The sequence below is a fragment of the Procambarus clarkii genome, chromosome 37, assembly GCF_040958095.1.
Source record: "Procambarus clarkii isolate CNS0578487 chromosome 37, FALCON_Pclarkii_2.0, whole genome shotgun sequence".
Lineage (NCBI taxonomy): Eukaryota > Metazoa > Arthropoda > Malacostraca > Decapoda > Cambaridae > Procambarus > Procambarus clarkii.
Genome location: NC_091186.1, coordinates 14,298,967 through 14,311,502, shown reverse-complemented (window position 1 = coordinate 14,311,502; position 12,536 = coordinate 14,298,967). Strand labels below are relative to the sequence as shown.

The 12,536-nt window shown below is 51.4% G+C and overlaps 1 protein-coding gene across 1 annotated transcript; it reads left to right on the top strand.

The window, feature by feature from the left end:
* The first annotated feature begins 467 nt into the window (after positions 1 to 467).
* Positions 468 to 1,040, top strand: LOC138371822 (protein SON-like). Its single transcript, XM_069336846.1, has one exon. It carries the CDS (start codon positions 468 to 470, stop codon positions 1,038 to 1,040), a length of 573 nt encoding a protein of 190 aa, XP_069192947.1.
* The last annotated feature ends 11,496 nt before the right edge of the window (positions 1,041 to 12,536 follow it).

The following is a 12,536-nucleotide window of genomic DNA, read 5'->3' as shown; positions in this document are numbered from 1 at the left end:
ATGTTTCTAATGACCTGAAGAAAGTCATTAGCGAGAGAGTTTCAAGCCGCAGCTCAAGCTGTATGCCAGTTAGATGCAGTAAAGACTGACCCTCCACCCAAGGAAGTGTCGTAAAGGATTTAGAACCTAAAGCTTGCATAAGGAAAAAGAATCACGTTCAGAGGAAGCATCACTCTCTTCCCCCCCCCCCCCCCATGTTCCTACAGCGGTGTGTCCAAGCCATTGCATCTTTACCACTTCAATTTTGCAGTCAAGATATTATGATGGTGGATCGTAATGAAAGAATATATATATTTCTTATCCCATCCAGTGGTCGAAAATATCTATTTTTTATATCCTGGGCACTTACGAGGTTTTTCAGGAGCTCAGTGATTGGTGGTTGAAGTTCCTTCCCCCCCCCCCTCCCTCCTCCAGTTCCTCTCGTCAGGAACAGTAGCGTGGCCGCCCAGTACGTCAGGAACAGTAGCATGGCCGCCCAGTACGTCAGGAACAGTAGCGTGGCCGCCCAGTACGTAAGGAACAGTAGCATGGCCGCCCAGTACGTCAGGAACAGTAGCATGGCCGCCCAGTACGTCAGGAACAGTAGCATGGCCGCCCAGTACGTCAGGAACAGTAGCATGGCCGCCCAGTACGTCAGGAACAGTAGCATGGCCGCCCAGTACGTCAGGAACAGTAGCATGGCCGCCCAGTACGTCAGGAACAGTAGCATGGCCGCCCAGTACGTCAGGAACAGTAGCGTGGCCGCCCAGTACGTCAGGAACAGTAGCGTGGCCGCCCAGTACGTCAGGAACAGTAGCATGGCCGCCCAGTACGTCAGGAACAGTAGCGTGGCCGCCCAGTACGTCAGGAACAGTAGCATGGCCGCCCAGTACGTCAGGAACAGTAGCGTGGCCGCCCAGTACGTCAGGAACAGTAGCGTGGCCGCCCAGTACGTCAGGAACAGTAGCGTGGCCGCCCAGTACGTCAGGAACAGTAGCGTGGCCGCCCAGTACGTCAGGAACAGTAGCACGGCCGCCCAGTACACTCGTGCCGGTCGCTAAGAGTGTATAAGTTGAACGAGGCCGTTCATTACCGAAAGAACGATCAGGACCTGACGTTGAGTACCTGTGAGGTCCGAGACTACGGTTCGCCAAGATGGATTTTTTTTATGGAGGGTAGGGTTGAATTGTCTTCTGCGTCGAATACTGCGGAATGTTGTTGGTGATTGAGGGGTCGGACGCTCAAGGGGTCGGACGCTCAAGGGGTCGGACGATCAAGGGATCGGACGCTCAAGGTATCGGACGCTCAAGGAATCGGACGTTTAAGGGATCGGACGCTCAAGGGATCGGACGCTCAAGGGGTCGGACGATCAAGGGATCGGACGCTCAAGGGGTCGGACGCTCAAGGGATCGGACGCTCAAGGTATCGGACGCTCAAGGAATCGGACGTTTAAGGGATCGGACGCTCAAGGTATCGGACGCTCAAGGGATCGGACGTTTAAGGGATCGGACGCTCAAGGGATCGGACGCTCAAGGGATCGGACGCTCAAGGGATCGGATGCTCAAGGGATCAGACGCTCAAGGGATCGGACGATCAAGGGTTGTTGTTGTTGTTATAGATTCAGCTACTCGGAACAAGTTCCAAGTAGCACGGGCTATGGTGAGCCCGTAACTTACCTGGCACAGGAGCGGGGCAAGTAGCACGGGCTATGGTGAGCCCGTAACTTACCTGGCACAGGAGCGGGGCAAGTAGCACGGGCTATGGTGAGCCCGTAACTTACCTGGCACAGGAGCGGGGCAAGTAGCACGGGCTATGGTGAGCCCGTAACTTACCTGGCACAGGAGCGGGGCAAGTAGCACGGGTTATGGTGAGCCCGTAACTTACCTGGCACAGGAGTGGGGGCAAGAAGCACGGGCTATGGTGAGCCCCGATCAAGGGATCGGATGCGCCGATACTGCAGAATGCTCACACTGGCCAGACAAATTGATGACTACTCGTATTCCGTCTTGATGACGTCACTTAGTGTTTGCCTGTAACGTCTTTCGTTATTCCTTTACCTCTCTATGTCTCCATTTATCTTCTCTCTGTCACTTATTCTCGTCCTCGATGTACCCTTTCTCCCTCTTCTTCTTCTCCCCCTTAAATGTATATATGCTAGTTAGCATTGTAAATATTTGGCCACGTCTGTGGTAGACAATAATAATAATAAAATACTAACACAGAATACAATAAAGTTACAGTCAGAAGACACCGTAATTCTTTCTTCCTCCTATGTTTTCTTTTTCGTTTGTCATACAGCAGCTCGCTTTTAAACTTGACTCCTGTATTTAATTTATCCTCATGTCATCTGACATGATTTTTATCCTTTCTGTGGCGTGAATGTTGTTCCTTCCTGCACTATTGCTCCAGGAGGAAGAGTTACGTGAAAAGATCAACTTTGCCGGTTGACGGAGATCCTCTGAAGTACACAGCAAAGAATGATATTCATTATAAGGGTGCAGGAAGAAAGTGTTATATAAGGGTACAGCATATAAGGTACAGTAGTTATGAGGTCTCTCATGCGGGTATAGTGGCCTTCGAGGTGATGTTCTCCTGGCACTCTGGCTCCAGCTGCCAGGCACCTTGTGGCACTCTGGCTCCAGCTGCCAGGCTCCTTGAGGCACTCTGGCTCCAGCTGCCAGGCACCTTGTGGCACTCTGGCTCCAGCTGCCAGGCTCCTTGTGGCACTCTGGCTCCAGCTGCCAGGCACCTTGTGGCACTCTGGCTCCAGCTGCCAGGCACCTTGTGGCACTCTGGCTCCAGCTGCCAGGCTCCTTGTGGCACTCTGGCTCCAGCTGCCAGGTACCTTGTGGCACTCTGGCTCCAGCTGCCAGGCACCTTGTGGCACTCTGGTTCCAGCTGCCAGGCACCTTGTGGCACTCTGGCTCCAGCTGCCAGGCACCTTGTGGCACTCTGGCTCCAGCTGCCAGGCACCTTGTGGCACTCTGGCTCCAGCTGCCAGGCACCTTGTGGCACTCTGGCTCCAGCTGCCAGGCACCTTGTGGCACTCTGGCTCCAGCTGCCAGGCACCTTGTGGCACTCTGGCTCCAGCTGCCAGGTACCTTGTGGCACTCTGGCTCCAGCTGCCAGGCACCTTGTGGCACTCTGGCTCCAGCTGCCAGGCTCCTTGTGGCACTCTGGCTCCAGCTGCCAGGCACCTTGTGGCACTCTGGCTCCAGCTGCCAGGCTCCCTGAGGCACTCTGGCTCCAGCTGCCAGGCACCTTGTGGCACTCTGGCTCCAGCTGCCAGGCACCTTGTGGCACTCTGGCTCCAGCTGCCAGGCACCTTGTGGCACTCTGGCTCCAGCTGCCAGGCACCTTGTGGCACTCTGGCTCCAGCTGCCAGGCACCTTGTGGCACTCTGGCTCCAGCTACCAGGCACCTTGTGGCACTCTGGCTCCAGCTGCCAGGCTCCTTGTGGCACTCTGGCTCCAGCTGCCAGGCACCTTGTGGCTCTCTGGCTCCAGCTGCCAGGTACCTTGTGGCACTCTGGCTCCAGCTGCCAGGCACCTTGTGGCTCTCTGGCTCCAGCTGCCAGGCTCCTTGTGGCACTCTGGCTCCAGCTGCCAGGCACCTTGTGGCACTCTGGCTCCAGCTGCCAGGCACCTTGTGGCTCTCTGGCTCCAGCTGCCAGGCACCTTATAGCACACTGTTCAAAACAACCCATGTTTAAATTAGTGCCGGAGCATTTAATTGATTGTATAATTCCAAATGTCTGTAACTTGTTGTTGTGTTAGATTCAGCTACTGAGAACAAAAAAGTTCCAAGCAGCACGGGCTATGGCGAGCCCGCAGTGGACTGGTGCCAGAGATGTCTGTAGTATAATACATAACATGCCGCAGCATTTGACATCTTCCATTCACCGAGACCCTCCTATGTGATTCTGTGATCGTCTGTGACCACAGCTGGTGACGTCTGAGAGCATGTCAGTTACCACAGCTGGTGACGTCTGAGAGTATGTTAGCGATCACAGCTGGTGACGTCTGAGAGTATGTTAGCGATCACAGCTGGTGACGTCTGAGAGTATGTTAGCGATCACAGCTGGTGACGTCTGAGAGTATGTTAGCGATCACAGCTGGTGACGTCTGAGAGTATGTTAGCGATCACAGCTGGTGACGTCTGAGAGCACGTCAGTTACCACAGCTGGTGACGTCTGAGAGCACGTCAGTTACCACAGCTGGTGACGTCTGAGAGCACGTCAGGGATCACAGCTGGTGACGTCTGAGAGCACGTCAGTTACCACAGCTGGTGACGTCTGAGAGCATGTCAGTTACCACAGCTGGTGACGTCTGAGAGCACGTCAGTGAACACAGCTGGTGACGTCTGAGAGTACGTCAGTGACCACAGCTGGTGACATCTTAGGGGGGAAAATCAGCTGATGTCACGTTACCCACCGCCAGTGGGCAGGTGGTGGTGTAAAAGCAGTGGGTGAGTACCCACCTGCTCTGACGTCGCCTTAACCACCGTAAACACCAAGGGCCAACAACGTCCCCGGGTAGTTAGCATTTACAACACGCTCTCAACACGTTCGGCTATGCATTAATTTCTTCGCCTAAACTATCATATATAAATTCTATCCGGATCAGGGGATTGAATGGAAAAAAATCAATTACTCTCCGGAAAAGAGCATTTATGCATTAAAAGCGAATCGAGTGTGGTATTATTTTTGCTATCTATCAACATCCGGCCGAATATTATGATGTTACTTTATTCAATTTGCTCCACGTTAAATTATCAGCGAAGGTATAATCACAAGTCTATTTGAGTTTTAAAAGCTAAAAAGCGGCATTCCTTCAGGTCTGGGCATCAGAGGCATCGACAGTCGAGGTGTTGATGAGGCAGCCAGCTGCATGATTCATCTCCCCCCTTCCTCCTGTTCCCCCATTCCTTATTCCCCTTCCTATTATGCAGTCACCTATTCTCCCATTCCGACCCTTTCTCCTCGACCTGACCCTAACATCATGGCACCCAGCAGGTCAGAAGAACAGGAGGGTGTGAGGTGGGTATGAAAACCTTTCATACTGTGTCTATTTATCTCTACATTGCTTATTTTCTGGTTTCTTTTCCTCCTCCTCCTCTTCCTCCTGACCTTTTTTGTCTTGGTCTCCTCCTGCCACCACCACCCACCATCACCTGGACAACCCACCAAACATCCGGTAATTACTCAAATAGTGAACAAAGGCGCTCAAACCTGATCTGTCTCTCGACTGGCTCTGTTAGGGGATGGGGTGGGGGGGATATCTCGCCAATCTGCATGATCAGAGCGTCATTTCCTGGTTGGCTTTGATCCGCGGTGTTGGCGGTGTCTCTCGGTACACCTGTCTCTCTCAAGATGGTACACTGGTCTCTCTCAAGATGGTACACTGGTCTCTTGGGATGGAACGTCCGTTCCCCCAGGAAGTGCACCGTTCTCTCGCAAAGGTACAGTGAGGTACGGTCCAGTCTGAAACATGTTTTACTCATGTGGTTTTTTTTATCTTGCATATATTGTTAATATATGTTGTGACAGAATAGGTTAGATTACGTCGACTTTAATCGTGTTAGGTGAGATTAGATTAGGCTAGGCTAAGTGGGATTGGATTATGTTAGGTTAGGCTTGGCTTGGTTGGGTCGGATTGTTGTAGGTGAGATTAGGAAAGTTTTAAACATTCATTTGGAGAACAGTGCTTGTGTGTGTGTGTGTGTGTGTGTGTGTGTGTGTGTGTGTGTGTGTGTGTGTGTGTGTGTGTGTGTGTGTGTGTGTGTGTGTGTGAGGTACACAAGCTCATCTTGATCTGTGTTCGCCTTTTATGGTCGCTCTTCCCCAACCTGCTCCCACAGGATGCACAGGCGACTTCTCTCACCTGCTCAAGACGGATCATCAACACCCAAGCAGGAAGGCGCCGAGGTTCCTCTCGCCAGGCTAAGCTGTACTCAGCTGTTGTCTGGCTTGACTACACGGGATGTTCATCTCGACCCCACTCTCGTGTCCGCACCGGATGTCTTCAACGCCGCCTCAGGAAACCTCCTTGGTCTCTTCCATGTCTCACAAGTGTCTTCCACTTGTGAGACATGGTAAGACTGTCTTGAGGTGTTCCTGCAGGGAAGGACATTATGTCTTAACACCAATACTCTCCTGCTCGTTTGTGAATGGCTCTTTTGCTCCCTAGAACCCGCCCTTCCTGCTATTACACTTCCTCCTGGCGAAGTGTACAGCGGAGGCCCTTCATCAAGCGAGGAGGTGTGGATTGTGAGGGAGCAGCCACCGGCACCCGTCGCTCAACAAGGCGGGAGGACCATGATGATAGTTTAACTCGCCATGAAGTCTTCTCGGCTATTAAATCAGCCGGTCGCGTGACAGTGTATGCAACTGGTGTCCCGCGGGGGCCGGTGTAATGGCATGCAGACATTTTTGCGTGTTCTCGGTTCATCGGGGAATATTGCCTCAATGACGAGGGATAAAAGTCGCTGTCATTATTGCCTGCCGGAGGAGGTGGAGGCAGAGGCGGGAGAGAGAAATGGAAAGTTGTCCTCGTGCGGACTCTACGATGTCTCCTGATTGGTGATGACGGTGTTTTGGAGAGTCCTGCATGTGGCAGTCCCTGCGGAGTCTTCTTTGTTAGGGGAGCTTGGTATCCTTTTTACAATTTGGATATCCGGATAAAAACTCCTCGTCATTGGGGCCTCAATGGCCACAGATGGCCTTGATACCAGTGGTCCCACTCACTGAGAATCTGAAATAAATGATCGTGTCCATAGGCTATGAAGCCAGTAGCTCTGGTATTTAAAACATGATAAATAATACTATTCATGTGTAACTTGGCCCCAGACATCCCATGTTACCGAGAACCTGAGGGCGCAGCTTGGAGAGTAACAGTTCAGCCCCCAGGGCCGGACTCCCATGGTGACGCGATCTCTCATTATATTGTACACAAGAGTCGTCCCTGCTTGCCTGATACGGCCTTCATCCTCCGGGATGTTTCTGGCACACTTGGACCTTTGTTGTAGCCGTGTTGGTATACGTTGCAGCCGTGTTGGTATATGTTGCAGCCGTGTTGATATATGTTGCAGCCGTGTTGATATATTTTCACCTGCTTGAAGGGCTGATAGTGTGTTGTGGTAGTCCCAGTTCTTCACTGTGTACACTGTGCTCTATCTCTCTCTCTCTCTCTCTCTCTCTCTGTATCATTGACACATGTGTTGTGCTATGTCACGCCATCTATTGTAATTTATTCTTTAGTGGGTATTAATTAGTAAAGGAGAAAATATGCAAAGGAATGATTTCAGTTTATTCGACATATCGGCGATAATTTGGGGTATTTAGTAAGTTGAGACCCCTAGCTCTGTGCTTGGTGCTGGGGTCCCAGCTCTGTGCTTGGTGCTGGGGTCCCAGCTCTGTGCTTGGTGCTGGGGTTCCAGCTCTGTGCTTGGTGCTGGGGGGTCCAGCTCTGTGCTTGGTGCTGGGGTCCCAGCTCTGTGCTTGGTGCTGGGGGGTCCAGCTCTGTGCTTGGTGCTGGGGTCCCAGCTCTGTGCTTGGTGCTGGGGGGTCCAGCTCTGTGCTTGGTGCTGGGGGACCCAGTTCTGTGCTTGGTGCTGGGGGTCCCAGCTCTCTACTTGGCGTCGGGGGTCCCAGCTCTGTGCTTGGTGCTGGGGGTCCCAGCTCTCTACTTGGCGTCGGGGGTCCCAGCTCTGTGCTTGGTGCTGGGGTCCCAGCTCTCAACTTGGCGTCGGGGGTCCCAACTCTGATCCCATCAGTTCAGCTGCGTTACTGATGCAATACGAACAACAGAATACGTATATGTAGCTCGGCTACCTTACATGTATAAAAAGGATCAGAATAAACAGTGTTTTAAAACGAGTGTGAGGTAACGTCCTTCGCTCAGTCATTGATGTGACTGACGACCCATGATTGGAACGTTTGTCCCCCCCCCCTCCCCCGTTTGTCAGTTTAGTGGCCTCACCAGGGCGCAAAGCCAGGATAGGTTGATATGGAGGAGAAGCTGTTACCCATGCAGCAGGTTCGCTTCCCCCTCCTCTCCACGGCGCCCATAGTCTCCAAAAGGAAAGCAATAATTTTTTTTATATATTTTATATCAAGTAACTTTTCCTGCCATTTCATTCCTCGTCATTGTATACGACAATAACGAATGTTCTCATTTGTCAAAAGGCTTTGTATATAATGGATCGACAGTGTTATAATGAGCCTGGAAGAGACTTGATCTTTCTGCTTAACAGTCAGGTTACAATAGTCAAGCTCCTTTATTAACCTATCACGGATATTAACCTCATACAAATATTAACCTCACACAAATATTAACCTCATACAAATATTAACCTCTCACAGATATATAAACCTCTCGTGGGAATTAAAAATAACGGGTTATTTTAGGCTGTTGTTATTGTTTTTGGTTATTGCTCTCATTTCAATTACGAAGTTGAGCAAGAAGTGTGATTGTCTGGGCTGGCACTGGCACTATCATTATGCACTATAAGCTGCTGGCACCGGCGTCATTGTATACACTGAAGGGCTGCTGTCAGTGTGTATAATGTCATGATTATCGATTAAACGCATGTTCTATAATTGCACAGCAGGAGTTTTTGCCATCGTTGAGCACCTGTGCCACCACTGTAGTGAGCACCTTTGTCACCACTATAGTGACCACCTGTGTCGCTACTGTAATGACCACTTGTGTCACCACTGTAGTGAGCACCTGTGTCACCACTATAGTGAGCACCTGTGTCACATCTGTAGTGAGCACCTGTGTCACCACTTTAGTGAGCACCTGTGTCACCACTGTAGTGAGCACCTGTGTCACCACTGTAGTGAGGACCGGGCCGCGGGGACACTAAAAAAGCCCCGAAATCATCTCAAGATAACCTCAAGATAGCACCTGTGTCACCACTATAGTGAGCACCTTTGTCACCACTATAGTGACCACCTGTTGGTCCAGAAATGTTGATAATTCAGACCTCTTAATGTATGGTCATACTGGGATTTTTGTTTTAATTTTTTTAAGGCAATCTGTAATGTGTCTAATATCTGTTAAGACTCGTTTTCTTAGACAGCGTTCTTAAAGAATCCCTCACCAGCCTGACCTCTCAGAGTCCTCCGTGCTGCTAATGGCCTCTGTGCTTGTTGCTGGCGCTGGTTCGCGCTTGTACTCGCCTAATTGTACTCGTCTAATTGTGCTTGCAGGGGTTGAGCTCTGGCTCTTCGGTCCCGCCTCTCAACTGTCAATCAACTGGTGTACAGGTTCCTGAGCCCTACTGGACTCTATCATATCTACACTTGAAACTGTGTATGGAGTCAGCCTCCACTATATCACTGCCTACTCCTGTATCTTCTTCGCTGTTTATTACTGTAAGTAGTACGCGGGAAGAACATTTTTTTTTTTGAATATGCAAATACAAAATTTGGAACAGAGACATAAGCTAATTTAACCGATCTTGGGAAAAATTAAGAACAAAGCCAGATGATTACTGGAGGGAGCCGGTCGGCCCAGCGGACAGCACGCTGTACGTGTGATCCTGTAGTCCCGGGTTCGATCCCAGGCGCCGGCGAGAAACAATGGGCAGAGTTTCTTTCACCCTATGCCCCTGTTACCTAGCAGTAAAATAGGTACCTGGGTGTTAGTCAGCTGTCACGGGCTGCTTCCTGGGAGTGGAGGCCTGGTCGAGGATCGGGCTGCGGGGACACTAAAGCCCCGAAATCATCTCAAGATAACCTCAAGATATCCATCACGTAACGTTGAAGGAGGAGGAGGAGGAGGCCAAGCGGCCTCATTACCACGAATTGGGCCAGTGGTTCGAGCTACAGGTGACTTTGCAATTCTTTGTCTCCTGGAGCATTCTTTAATGATTGCTTCAAGCGACACAGATCGCCAGGGCATCCAACCCGCTCGTGCTTTGTCAACACGCTCCCGGATGTTTAATCTGAGCTGATGCCCGGAACCCCAACCCGCAAGACAGGGGCCCCCCGGTGGCCGGTCTCGTCAAATTACGGCAGTTATAACTGGCTCACGGACCTCTTGTAACGACAGCGTCAGGAGAGACTTCAGGAGACTGAGAGACAGCTTCGGTGAGAGAACCACTGTCTCTCTCTCTCTGTCTCTCTCTCCTGTTCCAGAACCTGGAATCAGTAGCTGGCCATAGCCCGTGCTACAGCCCCGCTCCTGTGCCAGATAAATCCACTACGGGCTCACCATAGCCCGTGCTACTTGCCCCGCTCCTGTGCCAGGTAAGTCCACTACGGGCTCACCTTAGCCCCTGCTACTTACCCCGCTCCTGCGCCAGGTAAGTCCACTACGGGCACACCATACCCCCGTGCTACTTGGAACTTTTGTTCCTAGTAGATGAATCTATAACAACAACAACAGCAGCTGGCCATGACACAGCTTAGAGAGGAGTGAATGTACGTGGGGACGTTTGCCATTAAAGGTCATACATGACGATTAATGACAAGCAGGTGTTGGAGGAGACAGGTTAAGGGATGACAAGCAGGTGTTGGAGGAGACAGGTTAAGGGATGACAAGCAGGTGTTGGAGGAGACAGGTTAAGGGATGACAAGCAGGTGTTGGAGGAGACAGGTTAAGGGATGACAAGCAGGTGTTGGAGGAGACAGGTTAAGGGATGACAAGCAGGTGTTGGAGGAGACAGGTTAAGGGATGACAAGCAGGTGTTGGAGGAGACAGGTTAAGGGATGACAAGCAGGTGTTGGAGGAGACAGGTTAAGGGATGACAAGCAGGTGTTGGAGGAGACAGGTTAAGGGATGACAAGCAGGTGTTGGAGGAGACAGGTTAAGGGATGACAAGCAGGTGTTGGAGGAGACAGGTTAAGGGATGACAAGCAGGTGTTGGAGGAGACAGGTTAAGGGCTTGTTGAAGGTGTGGAAGGAAATCATCGCCCTGAAGGGGGCGCCGGCGGCCACACCTCGTCACTTACAAACACTTGAAAAAATCGAATAATTTGTAGCTTGTCGACTAAACAACAAAAAAAAACAAAAACATTTATAGCTTCTTTATTATTTTTTGTTTTGTTTTGGGTGGGGGGGGGGGCAGCAATTATCTCAGGTCTCGTTACAAATGCTGTAACTTACCAAAAAAAACTCTCTTTGGCCACTTGATATGAAAATCGTCTTCTCGGTAAGACGATTTTCTCGTGTAAATTTTCTCGATTTCGATTTACACGAAGTCAAGACACGAAGCCTTGAGTCGGAGTCGCTGGGAATATACCGCGATGCTGTATATCCCAAACTCCTCTCATCTGTTGACCAGACCACACACTAGAAAGTGAAGGGAGGAAGATGTTTCGGTCCGTCATGGACCATTCTCAAGTCACAGTCAACTTGAGAATGGTCCAGGACGGACCGAAACGTCGTCGTCCCTTCACTATCTAGTGTGTGGTTTGGTTAACATACTTCAACCATGTTATTGTGACTCCTCGTCTACTCTCATCTCTCAACCACCGTCTCTGGTCACGACCGTTCAGAGCAGCAGCCAACAGTAATTTACCGGCTGCTGCTGCTGCTGCTGCTGCTGCTGCTGCTGTCATATGACACCCATTACCAGCTGCATGCTTAGTGAGCAGCCCAATCTCAGTCGCCACGCCGGGACGGCAGGGATTGACAATCGTCAACCGGCAGCGAAGTGACAAGCCGCCGCCAAAAAGCCCCAGGAAGAAGCTTGAAGCCAAAGCCACCACCTCCAGCGGCAGAACACGCAACCACGTGTTCAGCCCTCAGTGAGCACTCAACAACGGTGTAAAAATGCAAAAGAAAAAACACACACACACACACAAGAGAGATAAAACCGTGCCATTGGTGGAGTGTTGAAGGCGGAGCTGGGGGCGGCTCCTCCCCCATCAGGGGGGGGGAGGGGGGAGGAGGGGCGTGCCTGAAGGTCAGCTGTGACCTGGGGTGATGCTGGGGGGCGGGGCAGTGCCCGCGTCACGGTCGCTCTGGAGGGGTAATACCCCCTACCCCCCCCCCACACCCCCCCCCAATACCAATACATACCCTACCCCCCCCCCCCCCTCTCCACCAATACCATCACATACCATTGAGACGTCTCAGAGGGCGCCACATCACCAGTTAGTGGCTGAGGTCACCGTAATCTCACCGTCGCAGGGGTCGCCCTTGCCCACTCTCGCTCCCACGGTTATCTGGTACGGTGCAGCTCTGGTTGGTGCACGGTCCACAACCCTGCCACAACCACACACTCCAACCACAACCCCGCCACAACCACACACTCCAACCACAACCCCGCCACAACCACACACTCCAACCACAACCCCGCCACAACCACACACTCCAACCACAACCCCGCCACAACCACACACTCCAACCACAACCCCGCCACAACCACAACTCACCACCAACCAACCACGACCACCGACTACATACAGAATAGTCTGTCATCTCCAGTACAAAAACTGAAAATTACATGACGTTACGAACGATATTTCAGGCTATAATAATTATTAGTATTTAAACAAATGATACATTGGTTATTTCTTCATAACTGTTCTGGAGGTAAAAAGT

Bases quoted from the DNA above. Each gene is read 5' to 3' on its own strand.
- LOC138371822 (XM_069336846.1), top strand. From the start codon at position 468: ATGGCCGCCCAGTACGTCAGGAACAGTAGCGTGGCCGCCCAGTACGTA.